Genomic DNA, 24,996 nt, shown 5'->3' on the forward strand with positions numbered 1-24,996 from the left:
AGACGGGGTTTCGCCATGTTGACCAGGCTGGTGTTGACCTCCTGACCTCAAGTGATCTGCCTACCTTGGCCTCCCCAAATGCTGGGATTACAGGTGTGAGCCACCTCACCCGGTCTAATATAAAAAGAATTTTTTTTAGAGACAGGGCCTCTCTGTGTTGCCCAGGCTGGTCTCAAACTCCTGGCCTCACTGCTTTCTATTTGAATTCAAATGTTAAATGTGTCAATAATGGAGATTAAATAAGTCTATTTATGTGTGCTCCTGGGATATAGGAAGTATCATATACATGTTCATTCTTAATATAAAAGACAATTTAGCCTAGTGGTTAAAGACCCAGGACCATAGTATCTTGGCCCAAATTCTAGTTTAGCCACCAACAAGTTGTGTGACCCAGGACCCATGACTTAAATCCTCTGTGCCTCAGTTTTCTTCCCTGTAAAATGGGTATGATTTAAAAATAGAATCTTTGTTCTGTGATTGTTAAGATTGAGTTATAATATGTTAAAAGTGCTCATAACAGTACAAAGTAAGTGCTCATTGGGGTGTAACTTCTGTTAGGTGAAGCCACTACACGTCAGGTGATGCGGAGAACTCAATGTTGATAATTTCTGACATTACCCAATGGAAGCAATTAGTATTTGTGTGAGATCATTTATTTTTTCACCTCCTATTGCTACTTTTCCTGTCATACAGTAATCACCTGTAAGGCAAAAGGATCGAATGATTGTCCTCTACAAAACTAAGAACAACTGTAGTACTTACTTAGGACCAAAAGGCAGGGTGATGGGAGAAGTGACTCTTCTTACTAGCTCTGTTACCTTGGACAGATCACTTAACCTTTCTGAATATTAGTATCATTTAGTTACAGATCATAAATAATGATAGCACTACCTATCTCACAGAGTGGCTATGAGAATCAAACCAAATAACTGTAAAAATGTTTCATAAACTGTAAGGTAACATGAAAATATGAGATTGTTATTACTAACTACAATTTAAACAGAGGCTAGCAGTAGTGCTGCTATCAGGAGTGTCAGAAGAAATAAGGACAAATCATTCATGAATTCATGGGTTTCCACAGCAACACTTTACTGTAGAGATATGTTGGCAGGAACCCCAGATCTTCCATTTTTTGTGTGTATATATATATAAATATATATATATAAAAATATACATATATATGTGTGTATATATACACATAAAGAAAAAGGAAGCTCTGAACTTCTTCCATTTTATATATATATATCTGTATATGTACACATATGTGGGTATATATATATGTGTGTGTGTATGTATATATATACAATTTTCTGAGAACTCAGGGTTTTTTCGTGAATTTACAATAGTGTTCCCCATGTTTTCCACCAGTATGTATATGTAAACAACCTGTGATGTAAGTTGTTTGCCACATAGCAACCTTGAAGTTGCAGAGATACACTCTTGGGAAAAGATTACCTGAGTATTAGGAAATGTGTGATTAATGTGTCAATTTTATTCCCTGTAGTCTCTGGCATGAGATTAAGCATGATTTGATTTTTTTTTTTTTTTTTTTGAGACGGAGTCTCGCTCTGTTGCCCGGGCTGGAGTGCAGTGGCCGGATCTCAGCTCACTGCAAGCTCCGCTTCCCGGGTTTACGCCATTCTCCTGCCTCAGCCTCCTGAGTAGCTGGGACTACAGGCGCCCACCACCTCGCCCGGCTGGTTTTTTGTATTTTTTTTTTTTTTTTTTTTAGTAGAGACGGGGTTTCACCGTGTTAGCCAGGATGGTCTCGATCTCCTGACCTCATGATCCGCCTGTCTCGGCCTCCCAAAGTGCTGGGATTACAGGCTTGAGCCACCACGCCTGGCCGATTTGATTTTTTAAAATAAGATGAGACAAACTTTATTCTGGTTTGCACTACTGTTATTGCACTAAGTTATATTGTTTCTCAACTCTTCCCTTTTCTTGACAATAAAATGAAGGCTTCAACGCCTACCTTTCAGGAGTTGTTGCAAAGATCGGAAATGATCTATGCAAACCCCTTGACAAAGAGTAATACTTGGTGATTATTATCATCAGGAGGACAAGCAAATATTTAGGGCAGCAATTCTCAGTTCCAGTCCTGCAACACTGCAGGGTATTGCAAATTATCTCAAGGAGTGTTGTAACATTTCCAAAAGTCTCTCCAACTAAGATTATTGTAAATTTCCTTTACTTCCAGAAATAATTTCTCTAGAGGTCATTAGAAGTGGGGTTGTACTGATATCACTCTCAGCATATTACGAGAGAGGTGAAATTTTTATTATTCAACCTTTACCCCTTCTGTGATATCCTCTTTGCTACTCCAGTCCCAGGCTTTGGATCAGCCCGGCTATAAATCTCAGCTTAGTCACTCTCTATACATTAATTATGCATTCTGAACCCAAGTGTCCTCATCTCCAAAGTTGCAACAATCATGACCATTTCATAGGATTGTTTACAGTCAAATCATGTGCACAAAGTCCTCAGCAGACCATAACTAACTGTTCCCTGACTTAGCTCCTCATGATCATGCCTGATCTCTGGGGAAGCAGTGAGTGAGAATTCCAAGAGTTGTTTCACAAAGATCTCCATGAGATAATGAAAGCCCAAGTCAACTCTGTTATAACCTACCTGCCAGAGGATGGCATATATTGGGCAAGAGGATTCTTCTAGTCTTAGACATTCAGGATTAAAACAAACAAACAAAAAACATTTTTAAATTAGGGGAATCACACATAAAAATTCAGAACTCTGACTTCTCTTAAAGAATCACAAGATCTGGCCAGGTGCAGTGGCTCACACCTGTAATCCCAGAGGTAATCCCAAGGTAGGCGAGTCACTTGAGACCAGGAGTTCAAGACCGGCCTGGCCAATATGGCAAAACTCTGTCTCTACTAAAAATACAAGTTAGCCAGGCATGGTGGTGCGTGCCTGTAATCCCAGCTACTTGGGAGGCTGAGGCATGAGAATCATTTGAACTCGGGAGGTGGAGGTTGCAGTGAGCCAAGATCGTGCCACTGCACTCCAGCCTGACAGAACAAGACACTGTCTAAAAAAAAAAAAAAAAAAGCAGCAGAAGATCTGTCCCTGATTATAATTATCAGCCTTCTTTTGGACACAGATGTGCTCTCTGTTTGCCACACTCCCCACAACTCCCTATTATTGTACATCTAGCCTGCTTCACTCATTGACGTGCTTGACACCTGTAAGAATTTGAATCTATGACCCCTGGCCAATAGGGTCAGGAAAGTCGTCATGATGGTGGTGATGATGGGGCAAAGCTGGTGGGAAAAGAGGTTTGTGAGGTTTTCTTCAATGATTCAAAAAGCCTTTTGGCAATGATTTTATCTTTAACCTCTAAAAGACTGGTTAACTAAAGCACCAGATTTCTTTGCTTTTAGGTGAAATTCCGTCAACTGGGTAACTGTATTGTCATAAAAGATCAAAATGGCAAACAGATATCATTGATTAATGTTTTAAAAATTAGAAAAACAGATAATTCTTATTACTACTTTATTGTTTGTTTGTTTGTTTATTTATTTATTTATTCTTAGACGGAGATTCACTTTTGTCACCCAGGCTGGAATGCAACGGCATGTTCTTGGCTCACTGCAACCTCCGCCTCTCAGGTTCAAGTGATTCTCCTGCCTCAGCCTCCCGAGTAGCTGGGATTACAGATGCCCACCACTACGCCTGGCTAATTATTTGTATTTTTAGTAAAGATGGAGTTTCACTACGTTGGCCAGGCTGGACTTGAACTCCTGACCTGAGGTGATCCACCCGCCTCAGTCTCCCAAAGTGCTAGGATTACAGGTGTGAGCCACCGTGCTCAGCCCTATTAATATTATTTTTGAGACGGAATCTCACTCTGTCGCTCAGACTGGAGTGCAGTGGTGTGATCTTGGCTCACTGCAACCTCCGCCTCCTGGATTTAAGCAATTCTCCTGCCTCAGCCTCCCTAGTAGCTGGGATTACAGGTGTGCCATGCCACACCTGGCTAATTTTTGTATTTTTAGTAGAGACGGGGTTTCACCATGTTGACCAGGCTGGTCTTGAACTTCTGACCTCAAGTGATCTGCCCACCTTGGCCTCCCAAAGTGCTGGGATTACAGGCATGAGTGACCGCTCCTGGACAGATAATTATTATTATTTAATAAATAAAGTTTGCTTCATAGATTAGTTGTTGGAAAAATGGGGGCCAAGAAAAAGAATGTGACAATAACAAGAGGTATCCTTATTGGTGGAAAGGTTGGGAAGGGCATTGTCACTTCTCTGCTGCTACTTTTAGTCCTATGGATCAAAACCAGAAGAATGAATGTTGGAATTTCAGGTATCTCATGGTAAGTAGGAAAGACATCTGGAAAAAGGCAGTGGAGTCCTCTTTTGAGTCCTGAAATTTCATGTCCTTCTCAGGCAGGCTCACTCATGATTTTAGTGTTAATAGTATACATAGTTTTTAATACAAGTTCTGTTTTTTCCATACTGCAAGGCAAAATGCAATGACCATTTACAATATTGCTGTGCTCTGTTAAAGCTAGTTAATGTTCCTTGCCTGTGCTAATGTACAAGGCCACTGTATTTTATAAGGGTGAGGAAACTCTTTACTTATGACCTGTAATTCTCAAGGATTGTTATATGTCCTAGAATAACGCTGATTCAAAATTCTACTAGGTGGGGCAAAGGGATTACATTTTCAGTCTTTCTTGCCAACTCTTTCCAGCATTTAACCAAATTATGTAGGATCTTTTGAGAATTATAGACTTTTGAAGCTAACGTGTACTTTAAGGATAAGGATCTCCTAATCTAACCTCCTCGTTTCCTAAAGGTCCAAGAGAGTTTTTCCTGCCCAAGTTAACAGAGCCAACACTAGAACTCTGGTCTCCTGATTCCAAGTCCAATTTGATATGTATGTTTTCTGTTTCCTTTTCCATTTTAAACTATCCCAACCATCATTGCCTGAGATTTGTATTTTGCTTTACAGTTTCACGGCTTCCACTTAATCGTCTAAATGTTCAGATTTTTTCATAATTCTATTTTATCCTTACAGCATTCTCCTAGGGTTTCCAGATTCTACTTTGAGAAATCTCGAGTGAGGAACGTGGTCTGGAGGCTTCCCCACAAAACCCTGCTGGATCCTCCAAGAAGACAGAGAAATCTGTAACCCACAGTCTGTAGCGGTCTCTCTCATCCATTCCATACTGAAGTTTCCAAGGAAGCAAAGAGAGACTAACAGGAGGATTATGTCTGTTCTTTTTAGAAACAAGTCTGTTGAGATTTCATACATTCTGCTAATTTCTTCTTTTTGCTTCTATGTCAAGAAGGCTTTTTACCACCTGTCTGACAGCAGATTTCTCTTGCACTGTGGCACATTTAGCTTCTGCAAAATTAGATGAAAACAGTTTTGTTTTGTTTTTCTAAGACAGAGAAGAAGCACAGAAGAGACATCAAAGATGATTCTGGCCAAGGCTGCCTTTCCCCATAAGCTCCCCCAGTTGTGTGGGAAAGAGAAGCATAAACTCTTATGGGGCAAAAATGAAGAAAGAATGGAGGTGGGGAAAGTCAATGATAAATTATGAGAGCTGCGGTTTAAATAGGAGATGTATGAGAAAAGTACAGGCTGACTCATCATTAGTACAGATAGTGTGGCACAAATGACCATTTTCATTGCTGTTTGAACATTCGTTGCCACATAGAGCTCACAAATTTTGTGACCCTGTCAACGACAATGAGATGAGAAAAACAAGAACATATGCTGAGTTTTTCATAATACTAAATTTATTCCATTTGAAGGAGCATGTTATATTTCAAGATTATAGTCTTCTTTCTTTCTTTAGTCCTAAAACATTTTTTTATGAAACGACAGTGAAGGTAGATAATAATTGATTTTTTGTTTGTTTGTTTTTGAGATAGAGTCTCACTCTGGTGCCCAGGCTGGAGTGCAGTGGCGCCATCTCAGCTCACTACAACCTCCGCCTACCAGGTTCAAGCGATTCTCCTGCCTCAGCCTCCCGAGTAGCTGGGATTACAGGTGCACGCCACTACGCCCGCCTTTTTGTGCTTTGAGTAGAGATGGTTTTCACTATGTTGGCCAGGCTAATCTTGAATTCCTGAAGTGATCTGCCTGCCTCAGCCTCCCCAAGTGCTGGGATTATAGGAGCCACCACACCTGGCATAACTGGTATTTTTTCATGTGCTTCCTGGACAACTGAAAAAATTGATTACTCTTTTGTTTCCTCCTTTTTTTTTTTTTTTTTTTTCGGTTTTGCACCAATTTGTGAGACCCAGGTATCTCCTACCTAGAAAAAAACACACTAAACAGTAAATGATTACCAACCTATTTGGAACAAATCTCATTAATATATACTTCAAGGAGAAGACTTAACGAAATCTTACTTTTCATTCTTAATAGCTGTCTCCATAAAAACATTCCACAAGTGTATCAAATCAGTACTAACAACTACTGTTACGTGATTAATGAAACAGGAGTGACAGGAGTGAATTTAATAATAGCAATAAATACAGATGGGACTATATAACTTTGGAGGTCCTGATGCAAAACTCTCTCTGTATTCGATGGCATCTCAGCTTTCTCATCTGAAATGAATGAAGAAATTAATTATAATGATGCTCATAGCAATAAGAAGAAAATTCAAAACAAAACCCATACTCTCTGACAACATGCCTTTGTTCTTATTACCTACTACCCACTCCACATATGCTAGAAGCACTAAACAAAGCTGCAAAGAGAAGGCAGTATGAGGATGAATGTGGTTCCTGGCCTTGTTGTAAAGCAGTATGGAGCAGTGGCTTCCCCCAGAGCATTTGCGTTGTGTGGCAATAAAATGCAGTTGCACAAACGTTAGGCAAACTCACTTAAAGGGAGAGCAGGCTTAGGACGGAAGGTGTTCTCTGTTCTAGGCAACTTTTCAACCTATCTTCCTCTAAAGTGGAGGCAGATTTTCCTCCACCTTCTATTCTTCTTTGAACCCCTCCCCCTTCCAGCACCCCCCATCTCTAGATTTCCAAACTCTAGGAGTTTATCTAGAGTGATGCATATCACTGCTATTCATCTGCTTATTTAAAAAGCACTGGTCCCGGCCTAGAGTACTTACAGAGCTGTTCCCCTGTGAGGGTCTTTATCCTTCATGCAGAGCTAAAAGCAAACATGGCAATAAATTAGCCTGCTTTTTAAGGCCCATGGAGAAATATTTTGAATGCATTAAGGTGGCTTGAGGACAGGTGCATGGAAATACAGCCACCTCTGTACTGGCTCAGGTGTTGTTTTGGGGGCCACACTAGTAGTTATTATTAAATACAGAGAAGATGTAACTGTTAGTTAAGATACTTCCAGGATCTTAGATACTCGAGTATTTCTTTTTTTATAGAAAAAAATGTGGCCAAGTGGGGTGGCTCACGCCTGTAATCCCAGCACTTTGGGAAGCCGAGGAGGGTGGATCATTTGAGGTTGGGAGTTCAAGACCAGCCTGGCCAACATAGTGAAACCCCATCTCTACTAAAAATACAGAGAAAAAAAAAAAAAAGCCAGGTATGGTCCGCGTGCCTGTAGTCCCAGTTACTCTGGAGGCTGAGTCAGGAGAATGGCGTGAACCTGGGAGGTGGAGCTTGCAGTGAGCTGAGATTGTGCCACTGCAATCCAGCCAGGGTGACAGAGCAAGACTCCGTCTCAAAAAAAAAAAAAAAAAAAAAAGCTTTGTGGCTGGGCATGGTGGCTCATACCTATAATCCTAGTGCTTTGGGAGGCTGAGGCAGGCAGATCACTTGAGCTCAGGAGTTTGAGACCAGCCTGGGCAACATGGCAAAACCCTGTCTCTACAAAAATTACAAAAATTAGCAAGGCATGGTGGTGCATGCCTGTGGTCCCAACTACTTGGGAGGCTGAGATGGGAGGATCACTTGAGCCCAGGAGGTTGAGGCTACAGTGAGCTGTGATCATGGCACTGCACTCTAGCCTGGGAGAGAGAGTAAAACTCTATCTCAGAAAGAAAGAAGAGAGAGAGAGAGAGGAGAGAGAGAGAGAGAGAGAGAGAGAGAGAGAAAGAAAAGAAAGAAAGAAAAGAAAGGAAAGAAAGAAAGAAAGAAAGAAAGAAAGAAGGAAGGAAGGAAGGAAGGAAGGAAGGAAGGAAGGAAGGAAGGAAACAACAACAAAAATATGCTTGGGATTGGAATAGGGAGCGGAGTGAATTGCTTCTTGAGAGACATGGCTGCCCTGTTACTATGCGTTCCAAGGAGAATGCCCCTTGGTGAATGATGAACTCAGCCTAGGGCTTTCTGCCATATTTGCTCTTCTTTGGCACTGGCTTAACTGGCAGAGTCAAATGCATGGCATTAACCTATGCATGCACATATTCTGAATCATACCAACCAATGAGGATAACTACTTTATAGTTCAAACCCCAGCCCACTACAGCCAGGGCATGTGGCTGTAGTCCAGAGATGAGCAGCCAGTGCCATCTTTTTCATGCAGATCTCTAATCTAGAGCAGATGTTCCTCCTTATGCTTATTTATTATACCACAGGTACCATAGCAACAATAAAGGGAAATTTAAAAGGAAGGAAAATCAGCCCCCAATTCCCTACCCCTGGCAACACAGCTATTTTCAATTCAGGCTTTACCCATGTGCACTTCTCTTCTTTGTAAATCTGTACGCATAATATACCATATAATTTTTACTCCCTTGAGCAACTGTATTTTAAGATCTCATGGTAGAAAGACCAGATTTGACTTTGCCAAGAAGGGTTCCTAACTGAAGTCACTTATATTTCTAGCTTTCTGCCTTTACTCAGATGATCGTTTTTCACTTAAATAGCTCAGAATACTTAGATACCTCCATTATTTTCTTTCTTCTAGCAATCAGTCCAAAGCACAATGTCAGAAAGATCACAACACATGCAGCAATAATGGGCTCTGCTGGTACACTCACAGTTTTATCTGTTGGAAATGCAAACACAGGGAATAAGAATGAACATTTATATACTTCCAGTACATCCCAGCAATGGTGCCTTGAACTTTATGTATATCATCCCCTTAATTAAACCTTCTCAACAATCTCAAAAGGTAGGTATGATTGTCCTCATTTCACAGGTGAGCAACCAGGGGCTTTGAGGGGTTAGAATGCTTGTCCAAAGTCATAGAACTAGGCCGGGTACAGTGGCTCATGCCTGGAATCCCAGAACTTTGGAAGGCCAACACGGGCAGATCACTTGAGGTCAGGAGTTCAAGACCAGGCTGGCCCACATGGTGAAACCCCATCTGTACAAAAAAAAAAAAAAAAAGCTGGGCATGGTAGTGAGTGCCTGTATTCCCAGCTACTTGGGAGACTGAGGCAGGAGAATTGTTTGATCCTGGGAGACAGAGGTTGCAGTGAGCCAGGGTCGCACCACTGCATTCCAGTCTGAGTGACAGAGCAAAACTCTGTCTTTCCAAAAAAAAAAAAAAAAAGTCACAGAACTAGTAAATGGCAGAGGCAGGTTTTGAATCAATTCCTTTGTGGATTAATAATTTATTGTAATATGAGTAACTCCCCTAAAACAAGTAGGCCATTTTGTACTTCCTTCACCCACAGTTTTTGCCACACACAGAGCAGAATTAGATTGAAGTCAACGGTTTTGCCTGGATTTTGAAAAGCCCAAAATATATTGGGAAGTATCCCGGGGTGGGTGAGGGAAGAGAGGGAGGAAGGCTTTGAGAGCAAGAAGAGAAAGGGTAGACGGTTTTCTGGACTAAGAAGGAGAGAGAGGTCTGTGGGCCTCAAAAGCAGTGGGGAGCCTTGTACCTGTACTACGATGGTGCCCAAGCAGGTGACAAGACATTATAGAAGGTAGGTGGCTGCATAGTGTCTCTAGGGAAGTAGGACTCTAAGCATTAGCCTTCCCAACCTTGGCAAAGGTTTCTGCATCTCTCTAAATGCCATGCAAAGACAGAGGGCCTACTTCTAACTGGGACTAGGAAGAGATCAGCAGCAACCACGACAGCTTGCAAGTGAAAGCCTACTCCTTTATTTTCTAAACACCAGGCAAACTGAGAGCTACTTTTTTTTTTTTTTTAGACGGAGTTTCGCTCCTGTTGCCCGGGCTGGAGTACGGTGGTGCAGTCTCGGCTCACTGCAACCTCTGCCTCCTGGGTTCAAGTAATTCTCCTGCCTCAGCCTCCTGAGTAGCTGGGATTACAGGCGCATGCTACCATGCCCAGATAATTTTTGTATTTTTTAGTGGAGATGGGGTTTCACTGTGTTAGCCAGGATGGTCTCGATCTCCTGACCTTGTGAGCCGCTTGCCTTGGCTTCCCTAAGTGCTGGGATTACAGGTGTGAGCCACTGCACCTGGCCAAGAGCTACTTTATTTATCAGTCACTATAGGCATAGTGCCTGTGTTTGCAAGCTTTCTAGGAGCCTCTGAAAATATTTGAGACCCGGAAAAAAATGATTGACCCCAAGATACGAAAATAAAGTAGCAGCCGGGCGCGGTGGCTCAAGCCTGTAATACCAGCACTTTGGGAGGCCAAGACGGGCGGATCACGAGGTCAGGAGATCGAGACCATCCTGGCTAACATGGTGAAACCCCATCTCTACTAAAAAATACAAAAAACTAGCCGGGCGAGGTGGTGGGCGCCTGTAGTCCCAGCTACTCGGGAGGCTGAGGCAGGAGAATGGCATAAACCCGGGAGGCGGAGCTTGTAGTGAGCTGAGATCTGGCCACTGCACTCCAGCCTGGGCGACAGAGCAAGACTCCATCTCAAAAAAAAAAAAAAAAAGAAAAGAAAGTAGCAAAATTAATCAAAATTAATCAATGTTTAAGCATCTGTAAAATGCAGTCTGGCATCAACTGTAACTCAACTGTTAAATAATGATGTTTAAACCTCAAGAACCAAGTGAGTAACTTATTTATAACAAAATTCAAAATCTATACAAGTTATACAAATTCTTTCAAAAATTTTACAGCAGAAAGCACAGATAATGTGCTTTGTTTTTAATATCTTTAATATGATATGGAATGAAGCTCTCAAAAGTAAAAGTGAAGCCAGGCAGGGTGGCATACCTGTAGCCCCAGCCACTTGGGAGGCTGAGGCAGGAGGATTGCTTAAGCCCAGGAGTTCAGGGTTATAGCACTCTATGATTGCACCTATGAATAGCCACTGCTGTCTACCTTGGGCAACATAGTGAGACACTATTTTTTTTTTTTTAGACAGAATCTCGCTCTGCCACCCAGGCTGGAGTGCAGTGGCTCACTGTAACCTCTGCCTCCTGGGTTCAAGAGATTCTCCTGCCTCAGTCTCCCGAGTAGCTGGTACTACAGATGTACAACACCATGTCCAGCTAATTTTTGTATTTTAGGTAGGTGGAGACAGAGTTTCACCATGTTGGCCAGTCTGGCCTCGATCTCCTGACCTCAAGTGATCTGCCTGCTTTGGCCTCCCAAAGTGCTGGGATTATAGGTGTGAGCCACCATGCCTGGCCAACCCTATTTTTTAATTAAAAAAAAATTTTTTTTAGAGATGGAGCCTGGGTGTGTTGCCTAGTCTGGTCTTGAACTCCTGACCTCAAGCAGTTCTCCTACCTGGGCCTTCCAAAGTGTTGCAATTACAGGCGTCAGCCACTGCACCTGGCAGGACCCCGTTTCTTAAAAAAATAATAAAGTAAAAGTGCTTAAGGTCAACAAAGGTTTTTAAGTGACCTTGTCCAAGCCCCGGGATTCTGATGCCACCCAACGAGGGTAAGGAGCTTCAGTCATGGCTTAAATAACATTTTAGGCATTTAAAGGAAATTGAGCATGTGCTATTTCTTGTACAATTGAGTTTATGGATTGAGGTGCAGTCAACAAATATTTACTGGGTGACTAATGTGTGTTATGCTCTGCAAAAAATAGGACAGGGGTGGAAGGCTCCTCTGCCTTCATGGAGCTCATCTTATAGTGGGGGAGACAGACATTAAACAAACAGATACTACAGATTAAGTATTAGAAAGGAAACAGGGTCATGAAATAGCAAGTGAAGGGCAAAACCCAGGGAAGAGGGGAAGAAGTGACTTTAGGTAAATTTAATTTCAAAGCCCAATCCCTATATACCTTAAGATTATGAAATAGGGTTTATCTCCTCTGTCCCCATAACTGTATAACACATTAACCAATTATTATTATTATTATTATTTTTGGAGACAGGGTCTCACTCTGTCACCCAGGCTGGAGTGCAGTGGCATGATCATGGCTCACTGCAGCCTCGACCTCTAGGGCTTAAGAGATCCTCCTACCTTAGCCTCCTGAGTAGTTGAGACTACCAGTGTGTGCCACTACACCCAGCTAATTTTTCTATTTGTTGTAGAGACAGCGTCCCAGCAAGTTGCCCAGGTTGTTTTGGAACTCCTGGCCTCAAGCAACCCTTCCGCTTGGCCTCCCGTAGTCCTGGGATTACAGGCATGAACCACCCCACGCAGCCTGTAATTACTTTTTTTATATAATTTTCCTGCTCTTAATAATTTTGGGGAATAAATGGATTAAATTTTTGCCCTCTCTTGGCTGTTTCTAAAAATTATTCTCGGCCGGGCGCGGTGGCTCAAGCCTGTAATCCCAGCACTTTGGGAGGCCGAGACGGGCAGATCACGAGGTCAGGAGATCGAGACCATCCTGGCTAACACGGTGAAACCCCGTCTCTACTAAAATATACAAAAAATTAGCCGGGCGAGATGGCGGGCGCCTGTAGTCCCAGCTACTCGGGAGGCTGAGGCGAGAGAATGGCGTAAACCCGGGAGGCGGAGCTTGCAGTGAGCTGAGATCCGGCCACGGCACTCCAGCCTGGGCGACAGAGCGAGACTCCGTCTCAAAAAAAAAAAAAAAAAAATTATTCTCATGAAGGTATGGGTCACATCACCCCTATGGAGAAATTTGCACAGTGAGCCTTTTTCTAGTAAGCCCTGGTTCTGTACTAGCCAGCTCTGGGACACACCAAAGGGCCCTCAGCTTACTGGGGAGCCCCTCGCCTTACTGGGGAGCCCCTCTATTGTGAGATGTCAAAACAAAGGGGAAGTAAAGGTAGGACAAGTAGAGAAAGAAATCAGAATTCATTCACCGGTTGGAATATTTTTACTAAGCCAGATAAAATGAAGCCACATGTGACAGCTCTTACTCTGTCTTTTATTTACTTATTTTTTGAGACAGAGTTTTGCTCTTGTTGCCCAGGCTAGAGTGTAGTGGTGCGATATTGGCTCACTGCAACCTCTGCCTTCTGGTTTCAAGCAATTCTCCTGCCTCAGCCTCCCAAGTAGCTGGGATTATAGGTGCCCGGCCATCACGCCCAGCTAATTTTTTTTTTTTTTTTTTGTATTTTTAGTAGAGACAGGGTTTCACCATGTTGGTCCGGCTGGTCTCAAACTGCTGACCTCGTGACCCACCCGCCTCGGCCACCCAAGGTGCTGGGATTACAGGCATGAGCCACAGTGCCCGGCCAACAGTTCTTATTCTATAAACAAACTGAAGTAAACAACCTTACCCATTGGCTTGCTTAGGATTTCAAATTTCTGTTGAAAGTGACTTTGGTCTGGGCATGGTGGCTCATGCCTGTAACCCCAGCACTTTGGGAAGCTGAGGTGGCAGATTGCTTGAGCCTAGGAATTCAAGACCAGCCTGATCCACATGGCAAGACCTCATCTCTACAAAAACAGTTTTTTAAATTAGCTGGTTGTGGTGGCACGCACCTGTCCCAGCTATTCAGGAGGCTGAGGTGGGAAGATCGCTTGAGCCTGGGGGGATGAGGTTGCAGTGTACTATGATTACACCAACGCACTCCAGCCTAGGTGGCAGAGCGATACCCTGTCTCAAAAAAAATAAAAGAAAAAGAAAGGAAAAAGAGACTCTGGCAAGGGTAATTGCATAACTGCGCCTCTCCCCTTGTCCTGTTTTACGGTCTCATTTGTAACCAGACCTGATATTTCCCTCCCATATTCATCATGGTTAAATAATCCCAACACATGGGCTAAATCTTGTGCTCAAGAAAAGATCTGTGATGTCATTTGTAGCTTTGCATGGCCTCATTTAGGTACTTCCTCACTGAGCCGTGAAGCCAGGAGAGGCCTCATGAAAATCTTGGCATTTAGCCTGAGCCCCAGCAGCAGAGCATTTATGCCAGCAGCCGTGGGAAGTAGCTAAGCAAGAAGAAATAAGAAAAACAAGTTAGTTTGGAAGAGCCCCACCCAAAACAAGTTTCTGCCCACCTGAAAGCCAATTTGCTAAGCTAGCATCCTGATTGCCACATAAGCTGTATTTTTTTAAAAATGTGACACAGAACAATTATGATTTCTTCTTAACCAGGAGGGATATAATTCCCTGGCCTCCAAGTGTGGTGTTCATAGTCACTTAGGATGGCAGGGCATGAGGCCCACCCTTCCATGCTTTTGTGGTCTTGGGGGAGGTAAATAGCCACAAAGCTTTTTCACTGCTTCTATCTCATGGGTACTCAGGATATTTGTGGGTTAGGTTTTTAAAACAAGGAGCCCCTGAGCAATTGTTAGTGCTCTGCAGGACGAATTACTGGTCATTCCAGGAATCACAGTGATGGGCATTCAGCCTCCAGTAACTCTTCTTCCCCACCAGCCACTCTGTTCATATCCCATAACCTTCCCTTCAAGGGGAAGGAAATAAGACACGCTAAGGTTATATCACCACAACACTTCTGGCAGGGGTTCAGTTGGCTTCCTGGGGACGGGCAAGACTGGTAATGAGTGGGTACAGGGAGGCAAATGACAAAGCGAATAACAAGATATGGGAGTCTCAGCTTGTTGGGCTGCTTCTGGTGTGCTAGGGTGAGAGCAGACAATGTGTGAATGAGCATTTTCGGCATCTGCTACCCCAGGCATTTAGCCTTTCCCTTTTTGTATGAGCAAGAAATATGAGGAGGGAAAACCCCACAGATGGTCATTTGCTCTGTCATTGTAGAGGTGATAATCCTGGGTAGATGAAGCATGAATCCAAGAGAAAGGGTTTTTTTCCCCCTTATTTTTTCCTACTCTCTCTACTGATTAGCCTACAGGTTAGAATTTGAGTTAGGAGTGACTGTAGAGATCCATTTTCTTATCTAGTCATAATTTCTCTTCTCTGTGTGTTTTTTACTTCTCTTCTGTTAGTTATGAAGCTATGAACTCAAAAGTCCAGTTGCTACACACCTCGTTGCCCAGAAGAATTCATGGAAATACTCCTCCCAAGGAGTAAGCCAAGCAGAATTGTTTCCTATATTTTGTTCTAAGAAAGGATCTTTGCTCAAAAAACAGTGTCCTGTATGGAATGGGCATAATTTCCCTAAAAGGATGGACCAGGATTCTTAGTGGAAAAATCCTTGGATGGGGATGATTCTCCAAAGAAAATCCTAGCCACTAATCATAATTGTTATTATCATTTATTGTCACCAAAAATATTTACTGAGCATCTGGCGTGAGTTTTGCATTGTGCTGAGTATTACTTAAAAAGAGAGTTACCTTTAACAATCAGGTGAAAGTCCAAGCTCTCCGTTTGCAGAGATGACTTTGCAGTACAACTGTAGGTTCCGTTGTCAGATTTCTCAACTTTGGTGATTGACAGCTGAAAAGACTCACTTGTCTGTTGGATTTGGTGATGGCTTTTCTCTAAATCCAGGAGACTACTGTTTTTGTACCACATCATTTGAGCCTGGGGGTTGGCTTTCACACTGCAAACCAACTTCACGTTACTGCCTTCCTCAACTGTTTGGAAGTCGTTTCCACTTAGGACAGGAGGAACTGCAAGACTCAAGCATTTAGATTTAATTAGCTGATAAGCAGTAGTTCACTGTCAGAGTTCAAAGTCTTCCTTCAGTCTATCTCATGTGGTCATTTATTCATTTGACAAAAATTTATTAAAAACGTACTGTGTGCCAAGCACTGGGGTAACAAGGGCAAATAACACTTCCAGTTCCAAACCTCATAGAACTTTTAATGTGATGAAGAAGACCAACCATGAAACAATATATGATTATGAGCATGATATATAGTAATGAATCTATGATAAGCAGACAATATGTAACACTACCCAAGAGTATAACCCTTGAGTCTTTGTTCTCTGAGACTTAATAAACCACAAAACAGTGGTTTTGTGGTGTTGCACAAAACAGTACAAAATTAAGAAGGCATACACTGCAATTAGACCTAATTCCATCTACACCATTTACTGTGACTTTGAGACAGTTAACTAACTGCTAAGGCCTCTGTTTCTCATGTAAAAAAATGGGATAATCATCCATCTCCTGAGATGCTGTAAAGATTAAATAAAATAATCTCTGTAAAGAATTTGCCACAGTGCTAGCTGCTATTATTATTACGGTGGTGGTGGTTTTGAGGGTTACTCTCACCGTCTGTTTTTGCATTTTATCTAACCATTGCCTTGGTAACATATTTACCAATGCATCTCTGCGTTTTCTCAGTGGTGCTCTAGAAATAATGTCCTCCTCCCAGGTGTTCTAAGCATGAGAACTCTGGCATCTGTGGAAGGCAAGTGAGTCTCTCTCATCCCTCTGTGTGAGCAATTCCTTCTTCCCTCTACAATAAGGGGAGTTGTAGACCCATAGACAGTCAAACATATATATCACCTTGTATATTCTGGCAGAAGTGCAGAATAGTAATGAAATGGTTGGAGAGTGGGAACTAGGAAAAAGATAGAGACGGAGAAGGAGGAAAAAGGAGCTTGTATAATCTGCACACTGAATAATTAGACCCTGAGTAGGCTGTGCTATTAATAACTCTCTCAGAAGAATGACATTTTGTTGCTCTTTGGAATGAGCTTGAATTCTGTATCAAATCCAACAAGGATGTTATATGGTATTCAGATATGCAGGAAGCTGCTGGAATAGAGAACATAATTGCCAAATAGAACAATTCCATTTGTGGACAGATTCTGTTAGTGATTTCTTTTTATTTAACTATTTGAAATTAATTTAAGCACATCAGTATATGTGAATATCCCCTCTGTAAAAATTAGTACATTTCAGATAAAGCTAAGATCCAAGCTGGTCACTTCCTGACTCCCAGAGATACCCGCTGCTATGAGTTTGGTATAAATCCTTCCCTATCTTTCTTTTTTCCTAAATAGTTTTCTATACATATAGTGTACCCATAGGAAATATATCACATTATTTTAGGGGCATGGAAAGGATTTACATAAAATACTTCATTTCTCTCAATAACTTGCATGTTTTTGAGATATGTTCATATGGAACCACGGAGATCTAGCTTATTGCTTTTAGAATGCATTACTTTAATCATTTGTGTTTTGATGGGCATTAGGTTGTTTTCATTTTAAAATGTTAAGCAATGATACAATAAACATCCTTGTACATATCTCTTTATGCCTATGTGCATGTATTTCTCCAAGGTTAACATCTAGAAGGAGAAATGCTGTGTCATAGGATATGCACACTTTTAATTTTGATAGGTATTATGAAAGAGGTGTTCTTAATTTAAACTTTCAGCAACGATGTATGAGAGAAACTGTTTCTCCATATTCTCCCCCAAACAGTGTATTATCAAGCTTCCATTTAGTTCTTGAGCTGCTATTTATAAAAATAATGGTCCTGCCTTTGAAGGGTACATAATATCCTTGTCATGTTTTATGAGCTCTTTTTGATTTATTGGTTGATGACTTTGTGTCAGTACTGTCATTATGGATTACTGAGCAATTAACGATACACACACACACTTAGCAACAATGATATTTAGGAGATTGTTATAAAGAGAATTTAAAAAGTGGATTGAGGCTGGAAAACTGAAAACAATTTCTTTAAGTCATCAAATCACATTGTTGGCATTTCTGCCGTGTCTCCCTTAAGAGGGTTCCATCAGCCCAGGCAACACAGCAAAACCCCGTCTCTACAAAAAATAGAAAAATCAGCTCAGTGTGTTGGTGCGTGCCTGTAGTCCCAGCTACTTGGGAGGCTGAGGCAGGAGGATTACTTGAGCCTCAGAGGCAGAGGTTACAGTGAGTTGAGATTGTGCTACTGCACTCTAGTGTAGGTGACTGAGTGAGACGCTGTCTCCAAAACAAACAAACAAACAAACAAACAAAAAAAACAAAGAGGTTTCATGGAATAAGCACTTAAGCACTAGGTTAGAATTAGAAGCTTGGGAATTAGTGTTTTGTTCTCAGCCGCAGCTATGATTTGAGCCCCTAGTCCAGGCCTTAGTTTCCTTAGCTGTCTTTTTTTTTTTTTTTTTGAGACAGGGTCTCACTCTGTTGCCTATATTGAAATGCAGTGGGGCAATCATAGCTCGCTGAAGCCTTAACCTTCTGGGCTCAGGCGATCCTTTAGCCTCAGCCTCCCGAGTAGCTGGGGCTACAGGTGTGTGCCACCATGTCCAGTTAATTAAAAACATACTTTTCTCAAGCCTGTAATCCCAGCACTTTGGGAGGCCGAGACGGGCGGATCACGAGGTCAGGAGATCGAGACCATCCTGGCTAACACGGTGAAACCCCATCTCTACTAAAAATACAAAAAAAACTAGCCGGGCGAGGTGGCGGGCGCCTGTAGTCCCAGCTACTCAGGAGGCTGAGGCAGGAGAATGGCGTAAACCCGGGAGGCGGAGCTTGCAGTGAGCTGAGATCTGGCCACTGCACTCCAGTCCCGGCGACAGAGCGAGACTCCGCCTCAAAAAAAAAAAAAAAATACTTTTTTTTTTTTTGGTAGAAATAGGGTCTCACTATGTTATGTTTGTAGAGATAGGGTCTTTCTACCAAATCATACTGCATCATCATACCTCACCCATCGCCATACCATCCACACCATTCTCATGCGGAACCAGCTTTTCACCCAATGACCCATGTGATCACCTACATAATATCACTTGACAGTCCCCTAAGCCTATACAGTTCCACCAACAGGTTACCAATACCTGGAACCCAGTCACTGAAGAGCTTCATCTTTTTTGACTTTAAGGTAATGTTTAAAGATTCCCTAATGAAAATCTTTTTTTTTTTTTTTTGAGATGGGGTCTCACTGTGTTGCCCAGGCTGAAGTATAGTGGTGGCATCTCAGCTCATTGCAACCTCCGCTTCTTTAGTTCAAGCAATTCTCCTGCCTCAGCCTCCTGAGTAGCTGAGATTACAGGTGCCCACCACCGCACCTGGCCAATTTTTGTATTTTTAGTAGAGGCCAGGTTTCACCATGTTAATCAGGCTGGTCTCGAACTCCTGATCTTAAGTGATCCATTTGCCTCTGCCTCCCAAAGTGTTGGGATTACAGGCATGAGCCACTGTGCCAGGCCATGAAAATCTGTCTAAGCAGAACACAAAAGCTAGGCACTACAAAGGAAAAGACTTGTAGCTTTAAATATATAAACATTTAAAATTTCAATATGGCAAAAAAGAACTATAAAAATTTTCAAAAACAAGTAGGAGAAATACTTACAATTCAAAATGACAAAGGACTAATTTCCTTAATCCACAAAACCCTTGTACAGATTAATGAGAAAAAGGCATAAAACCCAACAGAAAAAAATGAGTTAAGGATACAAGCAGGCATTTCACGGAAACAAACAAAACAGGCCAATATGTTTACATAAAGGTGAATACCCTCATTCTTAATTTAAAAATTGAAAATAGGCTGGGCGCAGTGGCTCACACCTGTAATCCCAGCAGTTTGAGAGGCTGAGGTAGGCAGATCACTTCAGGTTAGGAGCTCGAGAACAGCCTGGCCAACTTGGTGAACCCCTCCGTCTCTACTAAAAATACAAAAATTAAAAATTAGCTGAGTGTGGTGGTGGGTGCCTGTAGCCCCAGCTACTCAGGATGCTGAGGCAGGAGAATCGCTTGAACCTGGGAAGGCAGAGGTTGCAATGAGCCAAGATCGCGCCACTGCACTGCACTCCATCCTGGGCAACAGAGCGAGACTCTGTCCTAAAAAAAAAAAAAAAGAAAGAAAAAAGGAAAAGAGAATTTCAAAGGAGGCTGGCAAATTCTCAGAGTTTGATGATACTCAGTGCTCATGAGGGTGAGGGGAAATAGGTACTCTCATGCTTTGTGGTGGGAGCATACATTGGGCAATTTGGCAATACCAAGACCTAGATTTCAACTACCACTTCATATATTGCAGACATTACAGACCCACTAGCCGTTTCTGTTCCCCTCACTCACAAATAACATTCAGTGCCACCGAAATGGACACAGACGGATCCCTCCCCAGCCTGCAGGTAAAGCTGATTCCGTTGTCATTTTCACTGATGGAAGAGACACAGACAGAGCTGGAATTGATTTTGTTTCCAGATTTCAAATCCACTCTCCCCTCCTCTCGGTACCAGAGCAGTTCTTCCTCTCTGGTGTGATTTTGAACAGCACATATCAGAGACACTTGGGAGCCAGGTGTAGTATCCAGGATATAATTCTCAGTTTTACCATTCACAGTTAAAACAGAACCTGGGAATATAGGGAGAAACTATTTAGATATACAGAGTGAACAACCTAAATGCTCATGAACAGATGATTGGTTAAATAAGTTATGCTACATCAGTAGAACAAAATAAACTCTAAACAATTAAAAATAATCATATTGATCTATATGATTTTATAATGAAAAATATTCATAATGTATTGTTAACTGAAAAACAAAAAGATTAAAATGTGGTCATCAAATTTTGGTGCACATTGGAATCACCAGGGGATCTTTTAAAAAGTACTGATGTAGCCGGGTGCGGTGGCTCACGCCTATAATCCCAGCACTTTGGGAGGTAGAGGCGGGAGGATCGTTTGAGCTCAGGAGTTCAAGACCAGCCTGGGAAATATAGTCAGACCCCTTCTCCACAAAAAATAATAATAATTAAAAAAAACATTAGCCAGGCGTAGTGGTGTGCATCCGTAGTTCTAGCTACTTGGGAGGATAAGGTGGGAGAATCGCTTAAGCCCAGGAGGTGGAGGTTGCAGTGAGCCAAGATCGCACCACTGCACTCCAGTCTGGGTGACCGAGCAAGACCCTGCCTCCAAAAAAAAGTACTGATGCCTGGTTCTCATCCCCAGACATCTGATTAGTTGACGTGAGTGCAATCTGGGCATTGTGTTGTTTAAAGCACCTCACCCCCAGCCCCCCGGTGATTGTAATATGCAGTGAAGTTTGAGAAGCACCATGTAATATGCAGTGAAGTTTGAGAAGCACCAGGTTAGAAACCAATACATACAGAAAGATCATATACGTGTGTGTGTGTATACATACACACATACACACATTTTCATGGAAAAAAGACTTAGGAAAAAATCCCATATATATTGAATACACACACACACACACATTTACTTGAAGGGATTGAAAGTAGGAAAACAAGGGAATGAAATGGAAAAATATTTAAGGTATAAACATTAGGCAAAAAATGCAGAATATAAGTTAAAGCTCTAATAATTACTACCAATGTATCAAAATTGCACATGCATATGAGTAAGAACTGATTTGGAAACACTTTTATGATTAAATGATAGGATTATGGACAAATTGGGTCTTGCATCTATAATGTTTTAATATTGTTTTGGCAATGAAGAAAAATAAAAAGATGTTTAAGTAGCTGGGGTTTGTGTGGTAGACAAGTCTTTGTGGGTTGGGTGATCAGGATACATAGTAGTTTTTTTTTTTCTTTCAGGTCTGACTTTTAGAAAGCTATTCATTGCGTAGTATGAATTTTGGTTTTTATTTTCCTGGTTTAGAAGCAAGTAACAAAAGCTAAAAAAGAATTTTATCTGTCAGAAACCTGTAGCCCAGATAACATTTGTTGATATGTTCTGTAAACACATTAACCTTCCTTTTAAAAAACTTAAGCTGGCCAGGCACAGTGGCTTATGCCTGTAATCCCAGCACTTTGGGAGGCCAAGACAGGCGGATCACCTGAGGTCAAAAGTTTGAGACCATCCTGGCCAACCTAGTGAAACACTGTCTCTACTAAAAATAGCAAAAAAATTAGCCAGGCCTGGTGGCGGGCTCCTGTAATCCCAGCTATTCAGGAAGCTGAGGCAGGAGAATCACTTGCACCAGGAAGGTGAAGGTTGCAGTAAGCTGAAATCAGGCCACTGCACTCCAGCCTGGGCGACAAGAGTGAGACTCTTTCTCAAAAAACAAAAAACTTAAGCTACTTGTAAAGATAATGGTATTGTCTAGTATTTTTTTAAAAATATGGAATATTGAGTGGTTGTCATCCCTGGATGAAAGTATTTAGGGGGATTTGTACTTTTTTTTTTTTTTAATAGATTGCCTAATTTATTTTACTATGACTACGCATTACTTTTAAAATCAGAAAAGAGTGGTAGGGGAGCAAATGCTGGAAAGATTTTCATGTGAAATGGTATGTTCAGATAAACAGAAGATTATTTGGGGTAACATTACTAATAAAATGCATTAAACTGTAGGAGGATTCTGGTGGTGGCTCTAGAGAGAATAGAATACTTCACCTTGTCTTGTAATAATAAAACCCCAAAAACAATACTTTTCCTTTTTTTTTTTCTGAGACAGAGTCTCACCCTGTTGCCTAGGCTGGAGTGTAGTGGTGCCATCTCAGCTCACTGCAAACTCTGCCTCATGAAATGGATTCACACCATTCTCCTGCCTCAGCCTCCCGAGTAGCTGGGACTACAGGCGCCTGCCATCACGCCTGGCTAATTTTTTGTATTTTCAGTAGACATGGGGTTTCACTGTGTTAGCCAGGATGGTCTCAATCTCCTAACCTCATGATCTGCCCGCCTTAGCCTCCCAAAGTGCTGGGATTACAGGCATGAGCCACCCGCCCGGCCTCCATTTGATTTTTTATTGTTAGCTAACTCCTATACTGTGAGCCACGCTAACTGTGTACTCATTTCAGTTTGGAATTTAAGGATATATCCAATGCCCATTGATCATTTTTCTTAATTGGAAATTTTTCTTTATCTAAAAAGAGGTCAAAAAGAACTTTAACTTACTTGTCATCTCACGTGGCAGATATAAAATTACTAAGAGAAGAAATCTTCCCGTTTGCATTATGACACTGCTGTTCCAGGCCATCTTTAATGAGTTAAAGTAGGATCTACTAAGGGAAAAATAGTGCAGTTGGTTTTGTACTTTGGTTTGTGAACCTTCCTTCTGTCTATTACGCATTTAAAGTGAAGTCCCAGATGAATCATCCCAGCGGTAACGGTACTACTTCTAGCTTTTAATTAAACAACCCTGCCTGACTAAGTTCAAAGTACATTTAGTAGTAAGAATTTTTTTTTTTAAAGCAACATAAAGAAAACCAAAAGGAAATAGGCTGTGACAGATACAGCAGTGTTAGGGTGCCCTGGGGAAGATAAAACCAAGAGTCTTCCCTAGAGAAACTGATAGAATTTCATTTTAACAGAATGAAACTTGTGTCATTCTCAGACAGTCCCTACTGAACAAAGTAATTCTTGTTCTGAAAGTTTCTCTTGGGTCATTTTTGTAAAGATGTTCTCTGATAATAGAGAGTTTTTGAGATTACTCCAAATCCCATAGATTGAAATGGTGTGTACTTAGAAAAGACTCAACTGAAACATGGCCTCTAATTTAAACCATGTTAATCTTGCCTGTCTTCCACTATTCTCTCTCTCTCTTCCCCTTGACCCATATGTACTAAAAATAATAAATAACAAAGGTGTCCTTTCTCCCTTCTTGCTTTTGCTCCACCTCTCCCTCTCCCTAAGATCTTCTCCACTTCCATCTGAGAAAAAAAACATATATTCATTACTTCCTTTCAAGGGTACTACTATAAATATAGTGGAACCACATATGGAAAACTTTCTGTGCAACAGGGACTGTGCTAAACCCTTTACATACATCGTTTCTGTCACAATTAAGCCTCCCAACAACGCTCCTGAGGTCGTTTCTATAGATTTAAAGAGATTATGTAATTTGCCTGGATCCCACAGACAGTAAATGTCAAGGTCAGGATTTGAACCCAGGACTCCCAAGACCATGCTCTTAACCACCCTACTACTACCCTACTCTTAACCACCCTACTACCCAATCTACTGCCTAGATTAATATTCTTTTACTTTAAGAAGCTGCTGTTAGGCTGGGTGCAGTGGCTCATGCCTGTAATCCCAGCACTTTGGGAGCCGAGGCGGGTGGATTACCTGAGGTCAGGAGTTTGAGACTAGCCTGACCAACATAGTGAAACCCCATCTCTACTAAAAATACAAAAAAAAAAAAACAAATTTAGCCAGGCATGGTGGTGGGCACCTGTAATCCCAGCTACTTGGGAGGCTGAGGCAGGAGAATCGCTTGAACCTGGGAGGTGGAGGTTGCGGTGAGCCGAGACTGTGCCACTGCCCTCCAGCCTGGGTGACAGAGCAAGACTCGGTCTCAATAAATAAATAAATAAATAAATAAATAAATGCTGCTGCTATTCTTTTCCAGTCCCTGACCACTTGGAGTTCTCTCCCCTTAACACCAGTATTAACCTACAAGAGCCGAAATATACCTAAACCTACTCTGCTCCTCCCTATCCCAGGCGTGTCCCAACAGGAATAAGTTTCATTCACGCCAGGCTCACCCTTTCTGGCAGACAAGCCTGCATCAATCTTTTCATAAGATGCAATTACTACTAATATTGATTCTTTTGTAATTTTAAATATTTGCCAAAAAGATTTCTATCACAGCTAATCACAGTGTTGTAACAGCTATGATTGCAGAATGTGGTCAATAGTAGAATTTTCTCAAGCACTCTCCACTACAAGCACTCAATAAAAACTGAGAGTGCAGGCTTCTTGCCAGACCTCACCCCGCCCTATTAAGGGGGCAAATCTATGTCTTCTCTTTCCTTCCACTGCACCGACACAGCAACTTTTCAAAATGTATTTCCCTCACTTGGCTTGATTTTAATCTGTATGACTCTCTACTTTTCTATATAAGACAGTCTTACCACTTACCTCTTGAACTCTGAGAAGCTGACTTCCTTGGCCAACTGTTCCTCTGCCTGAAAACCCTAAATGCTTTCCCTGTTACAATCCTTTATAATACTTGAATTTGAA

General features: G+C 41.8%; 1 protein-coding gene across 2 annotated transcripts; it reads right to left on the bottom strand.

Moving 5' to 3' along the window:
• Positions 1-6,194: 6,194 nt before the first annotated feature.
• Positions 6,195-24,965, bottom strand: TMIGD1 (transmembrane and immunoglobulin domain containing 1). 2 transcript variants are annotated; one of them, XM_033184449.1, is made up of 7 exons: positions 24,895-24,965; positions 22,930-23,036; positions 20,137-20,415; positions 15,477-15,755; positions 8,847-8,950; positions 7,113-7,153; positions 6,195-6,594 (listed from the first exon to the last, which is right to left on the bottom strand). In XM_033184449.1, exons 2-7 carry the CDS (start codon positions 23,009-23,011, stop codon positions 6,591-6,593), a joined length of 789 nt encoding a protein of 262 aa, XP_033040340.1. In that variant the 5' UTR covers positions 23,012-23,036; positions 24,895-24,965; the 3' UTR covers positions 6,195-6,590. The 2 variants fall into 2 exon arrangements, with proteins under 2 accessions (XP_033040340.1, XP_033040341.1); XM_033184450.1 differs by having other exon boundaries at positions 22,930-23,033; positions 24,895-24,946.
• Between the last annotated feature and the right edge of the window lie 31 nt (positions 24,966-24,996).

This window comes from Trachypithecus francoisi, unplaced genomic scaffold (genome assembly GCF_009764315.1).
Source record: "Trachypithecus francoisi isolate TF-2019V2 unplaced genomic scaffold, Tfra_2.0 Lachesis_group20, whole genome shotgun sequence".
NCBI lineage: Eukaryota > Metazoa > Chordata > Mammalia > Primates > Cercopithecidae > Trachypithecus > Trachypithecus francoisi.

What these genes read in the sequence shown, in the direction of transcription:
- TMIGD1 (XM_033184449.1), bottom strand. Translation starts at nt 23,011, where the DNA reads ATGGCCTGGAACAGCAGTGTCATAATGCAAACGGGAAGATTTCTTCTC. An exon ending in GGTGGCACTGAATGTTATTT is followed by an intron (nt 15,756 to 20,136) that starts GTGAGTGAGGGG and finishes TGAGTCTTGCAG; the next exon opens with TTCCTCCTGTCCTAAGTGGA. An exon ending in CTTTCACCTGATTGTTAAAG is followed by an intron (nt 8,951 to 15,476) that starts GTAACTCTCTTT and finishes CATTTCCAACAG; the next exon opens with ATAAAACTGTGAGTGTACCA.